Source organism: Sinocyclocheilus grahami, unplaced genomic scaffold (genome assembly GCF_001515645.1).
Source record: "Sinocyclocheilus grahami isolate Dianchi unplaced genomic scaffold, SAMN03320097.WGS_v1.1 scaffold325.1, whole genome shotgun sequence".
Classification (NCBI taxonomy): domain Eukaryota; kingdom Metazoa; phylum Chordata; class Actinopteri; order Cypriniformes; family Cyprinidae; genus Sinocyclocheilus; species Sinocyclocheilus grahami.
In genome coordinates, this window is record NW_015505504.1 from 112,050 (window position 1) to 124,045 (window position 11,996).

The following is an 11,996-nucleotide window of genomic DNA, read 5'->3' on the forward strand; positions in this document are numbered from 1 at the left end:
TTTATTGTGATTTCAAAAGATTCAACTGCAAGAAGACGAAATAGAACTCACTTCTGCACTCGCACACTGTTTTCTGTGCTGCACACACACACAAAGCGCACGCACAAAAGCCGCCTCTTATATATGCAAACACTGGACTGAGCTCTCTTTCTCGTGTTCTTACACATTCAAATGGACAAATACACACAGAATTATATCAAAATATCCCATAAATACAATCAGTTATGTCTTAAGTGAACGTAAAGAGTTGAGAAAGGAAACAAGGGTGTATTGGATGCGTGCATTGACAGCAGCCGCTGCCGCCAGTCATTATAATGTTAATCAAAGAACAAAAGAAAAGAAAATCACTGATCTTGACTGAATCACTTTTGTAACCTCAGTTTATATTTTATTTGCCTGTTGTTCGGCGCTGACTAATGTAATGGCAACGTGCATCTGTGTATGTGATTATTTTGGAGATGCGTTCCAATATAATTTATCCTGATTTAGGGTATAGGCCTATTCTATTTTGAGCTGCAGTTTAATAAACGTTAAACAGAAAAAGACAAAAAGTAGCACTGCATGTGTTTCTGAATATTTATTTAAACAATGTATAATGATGAAAAACCACAAACATGACAGGTATAATTAAAATGCGCAAATTCCTTCAGCGCACATTTCAGTGCAATATTTTTTACAGATTTTGTAAACCGTGTATACAATATAATTTTGTTTAATTAAGCTGAGATATAGCACTATAAATTCTTAATTCATTTGAAACAAAACTATAAAGTTTTGTTGCAAACAGATGAAGACATTAGACTTCTCAGCTCGCCCCTCAACATGCATGCGTTTGGAGTTTCGGCAGCCCAATACTGAATATTATATTGTGGGCGTTGTATTTTGATTAATAAAATAAAAATGATAAAAATTACAATATAAAAAGGAAATTTAAATTACCCTGCTTCTAATTAAATAAAGCAGTCATTTTTATTTCGTTAAAAACGGGCCGAAAGAGACCTCCGAACTAGTAGGCTACCAGAAAGGAAGAAAAAAAAACCTTAACGTTTTTGCTCTGAATTCATTTTTAATCCCTGCATGATTTTAGTCATGCATGATAACTATCAAATACGTTATAGCTTGACTACAAGTTTAAAAACAACACTGCAATTGTTATAATTAAGGAAATTAAACTTACCATCATGAAATGTGTCTACACAGGCGATAATGCCAAAAAGAAAGACAAACATCGGAAAATCTGCATATTTTATTCAAGACATTATTATATGACATTAACATGCATTTATCATTCTTACAATCACCGCTAGAATGTCCAACTTCACCATGATGAACTTAAAATTGGGTTCTATTATTTTTCCTCAACAGTTCTCACAAAATAAAATTAATTTCAAACACAAATTTGATAAGAACAGAGTGGAAATTATTAGCAACACCAAAATAACAGCAAAGCAAATGTTTTCTGTTAGTTTAAGCACAAACTAAGAAAAGTAAAACCAAACTTTGTGGCAATAATTAAGACCAAACTGAACATGGTGTGTGTTTGAACATGGCGGGGGCGGGGCGTGGTAGAGGTGGGGCTTAGGTAGACGATATTATCGGATATCGCGATATTTTTAAAGGCGATTATTGATAAGATATTTTTGACATATCACCCAGCCCTAGTTTGTTGTAGGGCTGAAACAATGACTGAAAAAAATGTATAACAATTGATGAAAATAATTGACAACAAATTTGATTAGCAATTATGGAAAACATCCGCCAGTCACTTTACAATAGTGAATAACGCATTTTCTTTTAAATTTTCTATGAAACCCATTTGAAACATAGCAGATGCCACAGTGTAAGCTCTAGGGCTGAGTAAAAAATATCGATATCTCGATATTAATCGATTCTCATTTTTACGGAACGATATCAATTCCTAAATCCCAAGAATCGATTAGTCTAGTCTGTTTTCAGTTAATGGATGGAACATTGAAGGTTACTTCCCATCCAATAAATCGCAATAAGCATTGTGCTTTGGTACTTTTCATATGAAACAAAGTCTCAGATTTCAAATTCTGTCCATTATATTGCAGTATTCAAACAATAAATGCTGTTTTGGCGCTGTTTAATGTGGAGTGACAGATCGCTGTAGCGCCTCAGTTCAACAGACGCAGCAGCGTGAGGCGCACGTGAGCTGATCATCTCCTCCACATTAATACCAGTTTCAGCACAAAATAAACATGACTAAACATCCGAAGGTAAGTTAAAAGAAAGAGTATAACTTTACAATCCGTATCCTGTCGCTCAATCTGTGTTTCAGCTGCGCAAAGACGCCAATAATAACGGCTTGTAAACAATGTCACGTAACGTCACATTTATAGAAAAAAACATATTCGGTGACCATAAACTCATTAGTCAGATAGAAAAATAAACTGTAGAGGGGGCATTTTGCTTAATATATGCACCATATAACATATTCATTATAATTTTTTACTGTTCTTCAATGTTTAACATGGTCGCTGCTGGCCAAATGGGTGTCCTAAGCAGAATAGTATTGTTGTGCCCCTTCTCTCAAAAAAACTAAACAAAACAAAAAAAAACACCTACTATAAGGGGTCAAAATAGAACTTTAATCAAATATAAAAGTAAATAAATAAATTGTAATTCAATTGTATTATTTATAAATTACAATTGTAGCTCTAGACAGTTACCTATGGCTATGATTTTGTTAATAGTTGTCTGATTGATTTTATGGTCTCGAGCATTCAGAAATCACACAAAATAAAATAAAAAATTTAATGGATATTTGAATTAAATGTTTGGTCAATATTAAACAAGGATTTGATCATCCTGTAAGTGTAACAACAGCAATTATCAGGCCTTTGGTGCGCTTTGCAGGCATTTGTAATAATGTAAATTGTTTATTTTGTATTACATTATGTATTTTAACAGTGTCAATGAAACCATATTTAAACAATATACCATATATTGCCTCTTAGTTTTTATATAATACATTTTAAGTCATGGAAACTAGACTATTAAGTCAGATGCGTTGTTGGTGGTGGTGAAATTACTACCGACATTAAAGCAGTCATATGATGTTGCTAAAAAAGAACATTATTTTGTGTATTTGGTGTAATGAAATGTGTTCATTTGGTTAAAGGTTAAAAAAACACATTATTTTCCACATGCTGTACATGATGTTTCTCCTCTATGCCCCGCCTTTCTGAAACGCGTCGATTTTTACAAAGCTCATCAATCTGAAAAGCGAGGTGTGCTCTGATTGGCCAGCTATCCAGTGCGTTGTGATTGGCCGAATGCCTCAAGCATGTGACGGAAATGTTACGCCCCTTACCATACTGTGATGCCGTGTCCCGGAGCGACGAGACAAAAACATTTAAAACCCATTATAAACGAGGCATTTGTTGCATCCAGTGGGGACCTAATTACGGATTATAATGACTTATACTGTTTTTTTACGCGTTGCGTTGCATCGCACTGCGTAAACATAAAACCATGTCTGCATTTGTGATCGGAGAAATGACAAACAACAAGTGCTACTCTACACTGCTCAAAACTCGCGTTTGAATCATCATTGGCAAATTCTTTAATTATGAAAACGTACTTACAGGCTGTGAGTCAGAACAGCTGGCATTGTTGTCTACTCTCCCAGGATCAGGAAACAGTCATAAAATGCGCTGCACACATCTGAATATTTGGGTTGAACTGTTCTGGAACAGTGTTGTAAATACAACTTAACCACTGATTTCTAGTCGTGTCCTCTTTTGGAAGGCCAAACAAAGTATTTTCGCTTTCGCAATGAAACACACAGCGTCTTCACAACATGGCGGCGGCAGTGGCTGCAACAATAAAGTTACGCCTTCTTTCTTTGCATGAACATTTGGGCGGTGTTATGCAAATCTTCCCACACAGTGACGTAGACATGTGGGGCGTGTTTAAATGAGGCGTTTTAGGAGGGCATGGACGAGTCTTAACTTTTATAAAAAATATCTCTTTGTGTTTGAGACTTTAGTCTGTGCAACTTCAGGGATCTTATCTATTCACAAACAGCTTGTAACACTCCAAAGAGAAAAGAAAACTTGAAATAGCATCATATGGCCCCTTTAAAACACGTTACTAACGCCAACAGTCAAAAAAGTTTCACAGAATTATGAATGTAAGCTACCTGAAAGTGATGCACGGGCTTCATCTCAGGCTTTTTTCTTTTTCTTTTCTCTGCGCGGGACTGCGCTGATGTCTTTTCCCTGATATAGCCTAGTTGTCCATTAATTATGATGATCATTTGTATTCAGCCGCAAACATGAGTGCATGAACATTTGGGCGGTGTTATGCAAATCTTCCCACACAGTGACGTAGACATGTGGGGCGTGTTTAAATGAGGCGTTTTAGGAGGGCATGGACGAGTCTTAACTTTTATAAAAAATATCTCTTTGTGTTTGAGACTTTAGTCTGTGCAACTTCAGGGATCTTATCTATTCACAAACAGCTTGTAACACTCCAAAGAGAAAAGAAAACTTGAAATAGCATCATATGGCCCCTTTAAAACACGTTACTAACGCCAACAGTCAAAAAAGTTTCACAGAATTATGAATGTAAGCTACCTGAAAGTGATGCACGGGCTTCATCTCAGGCTTTTTTCTTTTTCTTTTCTCTGCGCGGGACTGCGCTGATGTCTTTTCCCTGATATAGCCTAGTTGTCCATTAATTATGATGATCATTTGTATTCAGCCGCAAACATGAGTTGAGAGCGAGCGCGGGCGCATATGTGGGAATGGCGCGTCATGTGTGCTTATACTGCCTACTGCGTTCATCATAAAATGCATTTTTTATAACTATATATATGTGTTCATGTTTTGTTTTTTATTTATGTATATGTTAATATTAATATAGAACGAAATTTTTTTTTTTTTTTTGAGCAACTGGGATGGTGCCCCCCTGGGAGTTGGTGCCCTATGCAAACTGCGTACTCTGCCTATAGTGTCGGTGGTACTGATGTTTAATTTATGTTTGAATAAATCCATCAAGTTCTTATGACAGCCACCATTTAAATGTTTAGATTTAAAAAAAATGAATTGAAGTAGAAATATTAATATGTAACTTCATTATTGTAAAAACGTAATTAATTTTAACCTTCGATATTATAGTAATGTTGTACCAACTGACTCTCATGTATATTTTACAGCATTAGTTTTTTAGATTTTTTTTCCTTGAGAAAATTTGGCATGTACTGTACCTAATATATATCCAAAATAATTGATATTGAATCGAATTGAATCGAATCGAATTGGTAATCAAATTGAATTGCAAGCATCAAATTGATAATCAAATCGAATTGCAAGCTTGTGAATGATAATCGAATCGAATTGTGAAATTTGTGTCAAAACCCAGCCCTAGTAAGCTGTGCACAGTGTAATGCACAAACCAAGCCGAGTGCTTTTATATTAAGAGCTTTAAACAAATGAATAAAAATAATGTTTGATGCAGGTTGCTGTTTAATGTGTTAGAGAAGTGTTTCCTCAGCTCATTCCCCACTTACTTTTTATGTTTGTATCTTTATTCCTGTATTCCATTTTGCGTAATGCTGAATAAGTGTAATAGTTTTTTAGGATGTATTTTTACGAGGTTGTATTTTCTAATAGATTTTTATTTTTATTTTTTAGGCTTGTATTTTATTCTGAGTATATTATTGTCTATTGTCTGTGTACTGATGGATGTAATGAAAAGTCGTTGTGTACTAGCCATTGTGAAAGCAATGACCGCAGTTATTGTGTTTCGTCTGCTCGCTCTGAGGCACAAGTAATTTATTATATATGAAAATGATTATATTCAGTTGCTTCTCCTACTTTTCTCAGTGAGATTTAGATCCAGTTTTAGGAAGTGACGATTTTGTTCTCTTTGACTTGTTGGATGGAAATGGTGCTTATTCGCAAATGTTTTATTCAATATTCCAATTTTGTTCATAAGTTCGACAAGTTCGATAATAAAATCCAACTTTGGATGGAAACCCTGCTAGTGTGTATTTGAGCACCATGAGTCCAAGGCAAATTTCCCTTCAGGTACAATAAAGTGTACTGTACTGAACTCAGTTGAACTGAACAAACAGATGGAGTGCAATAGAATGGGAGCACAATAATACCTTTTTTTAATAAAATACAAAATAAAATAAAATCTTTTATCCAATTCGAAGAAATAATCAACAGATTAATAATCGTTAGTTTCAACCCTGGTGCATTGGAACTAAATTGGCCTGCATACTAATTTTGCATTTGTAAGTAAAATGTGAAGTATGATGTTATGTAATTATGTTTAATGGAACTGTTATTTATATTTATTTATAAAATTATTAATATTATTATTAAATAAAAAATGGTTCCTCAGTCCCAACCCTAATTTAAAAAAATAATAATTAATTAATTAATTTGAAAGTGCTAGTAATAATCCGGACTCAGTATAAACTTCTGTTTATTCAGAAATCAATTACATTTGTTAAAAAAAAAGAATAAAATACATAAATACTATAGATAGATTATTTTTATGACTTTTGCTTACATTAATGGTTTTTGAATGTGTCTAAGCCTTCACCAGTGTGGATGGAATATCATATTAAATCTAAAATACTTGTTTATTTCTCAGCACATAAAATTCAGATGCTTTTGTTGCATGACCCTGTTGTGACGGCTGTAAACCAGTGTAATCCAATTCATGAACAATTGACTTCTGTGGTCTGGTTCTGTTTAATGAATTGGTCTAAACGACTCACAGCCGATGAAGCCATTGGTCTAAAACTGCTCAATTGCTGACTGAATCATTCAAAGTGTTTACTGAATTAACATCTGACTCATTTGCTGAATTGCAAGTCCTTACTTTCAGTCATATCTGACTCAAAATTCACAATGTAGTGTTATGATGTACTTGAGATTTATGAGACTTGTGTCAATGTAGTTGCTCTTCAGTGGGTTAAACCCTATACCCAGTTTCTTTCTTCACCTCTCTTCCCCCCATCTTTACCTTTTACCGTTCAATTTCTTGTTTCTTTTCTGTGTCTCGATTCCCCGACTGTATTACTTAATCATCCCTGCTGTAATCCCAGTATGGACTGCTTTGCCCTCACCAGATAAACCCCATTTGTCTCTTTCTGTGTCCTATCTCCCATCTTCCCCTCTTTTTCTCTCCTTCTCAATGCTAAACCACGTGCTAAAGATTACATGCATAGCTTGATTCATAGCTTAGATGAGCTGTAAGCCTTACAGAGGACGTCTCAGCTCAGGACGGACACGTTCCATCGTTCATAACGTTATCTGTGAGGAGAAGCGACTACGTGCTGGGGACTCGCTACAAGCTGTTATTTGTTTAGCTTGTTAATTCTGGACCTGAGAGCGATTCAATTCTCTGTCTTCTGCTCCCAGACGTTGCCCACCACAGCTACGTGGTCATACACACGCACACGTACATGCATACATGCTACGCAGGTTTGATCTCTCTGTGGGTTTCAGCAGGATGCATTGAAATTCGCTGCCACTTATAGTCGAATCTGTGGAGAGACTCTGCCAAATTCAGACGTGGATTTAAACTGCTCAATTCCCTCAGAAACGAAGGATCTTCATTACTCTGCAATTAATTGTGAAAACACCGTGAGAGTGTTCGTCTTCAGAGGCTCATTATAATCTCTCTACGAGACAATGAGCTTGTTTGTGGTGCTGATTGAAGATGCTTTAGTCTTAATATATTATGTGTGCGATATACTGTAGCTGATTTGGCATTAAGCTTTATACAGATTGAACTGTATACACTATAAATATGCATGCCAACTAGATGGTCTTATTGACATATAGACAGTGATGTACATATGTTTACTCTTTGTGATAATTAGGCTAATAAATCTGCAACAAGTTGCTAATTCACATCTTTGTGTGTGTATATAGAAAATTTCCCTTTTTAGGGATTTAATTTAACAGGTAACATTTGAAAATGAATACATTTTTATTTTATTGTATTTTTTTTATTTAATTCAGTTTTTTTTTTCTATTTCACTAATGTTAATAGATAAAAGGCTAAAAAAGTTTAGCAATGAATATTATCATTTTAGAGAAATCACAGTGAAAAAGCTGTTAGTTCACAGTGGAAGAAAAGGTTTATTGTTTTTAAAGTTTCATTGTTAGTTCACAGTGAAAGCACAGTGAAAAAGTTGGTAAAGCCCATGAAAAGTATTTATTATTTTGTTTGGTTTTGTCAGTGTTAATAGGTAAATGGCAATAAATATAATGTTCTTGATTCTTATTCTTCTTCATTTGAAACCTTTCTTTTCCTCTGTCTTCTCATTTCAGTGGGAGGAAATCAGCGGTGTCGATGAGAAATACAAGCCCATTCGCACATATCAAGTATGCAACGTGATGGAGCCCAGTCAGAACAACTGGCTCCAGACGGGTTGGATATTGCGGCAGGGCGGCCAGCGCATCTTCATCGAGCTGCAGTTCACTCTGCGAGACTGCAACAGCATCCCAGGCGTGTCCGGGAGCTGTAAAGAGACCTTCAACCTCCTCTACGCCGAGTCCGACTGGGACCTGGGCCGCATCACCCGCGAAGACCGCTACAGCAAAATCGACACCATTGCGGCAGATGAAAGTTTCACGCAGGGTGATTTGGGAGAACGAAAGATGAAACTTAACACCGAAGTCCGTGAGATAGGACATCTCAACCGCAAAGGATTCCATCTGGCCTTCCAGGATGTGGGCGCATGTGTCGCGCTGGTTTCCGTGAGAGTGTACTACAAACGTTGTTTATCAACGGTGCAGAATTTAGCAGTGTTCCCGGATACAGTAGCTGAAGCTGCTTTCTCGACTTTGGTGGAGGTGAGAGGGTCGTGCGTGAATAACTCTGAGGTGGACACAGACAGTCCTCCCAGAATGCATTGCAGTGCTGAAGGAGAATGGCTGGTGCCCATCGGGAAATGCAGCTGCAGCGCTGGGTATGAGGAGGGACACAGCAGCTGTGAGGGTAAGAAACACTCTTCCACCCAAACCTTTCTAGTGTAGCACCAAAGTTTATGTTTAAACTCATAATGGTTTGATTTTACCACAAAGCAACCTTGGTGAAAAAGCAGTCCTTGCGGTCTCATAATGATTATGCAGGTAATCAGCGTTTTTTATGCCAGATGATGAAAGGTTTGGTCTGTTCATTAATGTAATAGTTCATCCAAAAATGCAAATTGTTATCGGTTACTCACCCTTAATTTTAAACCTGTATGACTGACCTTCTTCCATAGAACACAAAAGGAGAAATTTGAAAATGTGTTTATCTTTTCCATGGTTTTACACTCAGTATGGACTGAAGCGTTCAATCTTTGAAAACAATGCTAAAATATCATAAAAGTGATCAATATGAATCATGCACTATATTGGAGTCTTTTTGTGATTGTTTTATTTGAAAACCAAATGATAAAAATTAACTATTCATGGAAAATCTTACCATTCAGTGAGCAGTTAACCATTGCAACCAGATCATTGAATCAATGAGCTGCACCAGATCAGTTTCATTTATAAATTAATTGTTCTGACCATTTTTGTGAACTGGATTCACTGACTCAAAAAAAAAAAGTGGTAACACGAATACCATTAGTTAATTTTAGTTAATGTATTGTATGTTTGTACTTTTTTGTCATTTTGTTGCTTGACAGCCTCAGTCATCATTCATTTTCATTATATTGAAAAAAAAGTAGCCAGTATATTCTTCAAAAATCTTGTAAGAAAGAATGTAAGAAAATCATACAGATTTGGAACAACATGAGGGTGAGTAAATTATGTCAAATTTTATTCTCATTTTATCAAACGCAGAGGATTTAGTCAGATTGCATTTTTAGATGTGTTACATGATGGTTTTAGAAGCTCCCTGCTGTTTGGTTGCTTTGACGTGGGTCAGCGACTCTAACAGTCATCCGTTTGGTTTCACTTCAAGGGTCAGAAATACGTCAGCGCTGACTGAGAGTGTCATGCTCTCTGAGGTTTCTGTGTGTCAGTGTTTGAGTGGTGGAATCTCTCCTCCTACTACAGCTGTATGTCATTTGAACAGTGCGACACTGCGTTATCAACAGCCGCTACAGGACATGGAGTGTGTGTGTGAGTGTGTATCTTTGTCAGTGTGATATTTCACAGTTCATCTTGAAGAATTGTGTGATGCAGTGTGGGAGTTGTAGTCAGATCACACGTACAGCAGCAGGCTGTTACAACAGACCCTGCATTGTGTCTTTATTTTGTTATTGTTGTCAGTGAATCATAACTCACTAAGAGGCATGTGATACGTGGGCGAAGTAAACTTACAAACAAATACATATTGAATTAAAAAAAAAAAAGCTATTCTTTGTAAACCTGAAGCTCTTTAATGACAAATGCTCTTATTTGAAAGAGATGTCAAACATAAACTTGTACATGCCCATAATGCATGTTCATTTTTTATATAATATAATATAACATTTATTTACAATGGTCATTTTTGGATAGGCTCCTTTTTAAAAAATATATTGTTAATTTTTTTTATCTAATCTAATACATAATTTTGGAGTTGATAAAAACATGTTTAATAATAATAATGTTTTAATACCATTTCAAATACCAGCAATTCATTACTTTCAGTACCGTGGTATATATCTAATTGCTGTGGTTTTCTTGTGTGAAACCAACATTGTATCATGGTACTGCCACAGTATGTTTTTGGGATATAAATGCTGTGGTGTGTGGATTATTAAGTACCATGGTAAATAATTCAAACTACCATGGTATTGCTATCTAATGACATTACTATGCCTGTGTATAACCACAGTATTATTTTGGGTGAAAAGGGTGTTTGCATGTGAATGCGTCCTTATTTTCTGTTTATGTGGTTCGTCTGAGTGTGTGTTGTCTCTCAGTTCCTCTCTCCAAGCTTGTCAGTCTTCATCATCTCAGCTCTGTGATTGGTCCTGTAACCCCAGATGATCTTTTACAGACTCTGTCACACTCACTGTGGGTGAGACGAACTGTCAAACCCCACACATGACGTTCACTATCTCCCACTCGCACCTCACAAGCACTTCCTCTTACTTCTCTTCAGTGTGAGCTGATACATATGTCCAAACACAGCCTGTCCCTGACTTAATGTTTCACCTCATTTGTGTCAGAGTACAGTATTCACACATAGCCACAATGACGGTTTACTAATCAACACTCACAGAAATATGCAAATCATATGCAAATATGCCACGGTCAAGGCAAGGCAGCACTGTATTCAATTCCCTCACACTGCTTATTAATTTTCTACATGCTTCAGCTCTAATTAATACAGCTCCAACCATTTAATACACAGAAACCATTCAAACTTTTATTAATGAACTTTAAACTCAACACATTAATTTTTTAATTTAACAAGTTTGGCATCATCAGTAGTATCTGTGGGTGTCTCTTACCACTTGCTGACTTATACCACAGACAGAAACTTTGTTGGTTACAACTAGGGCTGGGTATCAAGTTCGATACTTTTTAGGCACCAACAGAATTGCCTCGATACCATCGAGTATCGAAAAACGTCTCGTCGTTCGGTACCAAATTTCGATACCTAAGGGGTTAATCTCATCAACGTCAGTGAGCCAATAAACCTGCAGCACTAGGTGTGCTCGATTAGAAGCGGCGCGGCGCAGATCAATCAGTGTTTGACACCGCGAGAGCGATGCGAAAATGTATCTTGTTTGTATATTAAAAAATATTTAAAATAATCTCATAATGATAATTTAATGCAGTTGTATTTTTCAGTGTAAATTATTTAATTTGATAACGTATAGATAATCACATTATTATAAATTGAATTTATAGATCAAATGTAAGAATTTGAAATGAAAGTATTAATGAGATTAGTGGGAATAGAATAAATCATTTGCACAAAAAACAAAACACACACACACACACACACACACACACATACACACACATATATATATATATATATATATATATATATATATATATATA

General features: G+C 35.9%; 1 protein-coding gene across 3 annotated transcripts in view; it reads left to right on the plus strand.

Annotated features, from left to right (window-relative positions):
• The window catches only part of LOC107602377 (ephrin type-A receptor 7-like), a 161,903-nt gene that overhangs the window by 38,496 nt on the left and 111,411 nt on the right, over positions 1-11,996 (plus strand). For all 3 annotated transcript variants that reach the window (XR_001611027.1, XM_016294859.1, XM_016294860.1), the window contains exon 3: positions 8,328-8,997. Coding sequence is in view for 2 of the 3 variants with exons in the window: in XM_016294859.1 (XP_016150345.1) it covers positions 8,328-8,997 (670 nt within the window). In the remaining variant the exon portion in view is untranslated. The remainder of the gene's footprint in view (positions 1-8,327; positions 8,998-11,996) is intronic.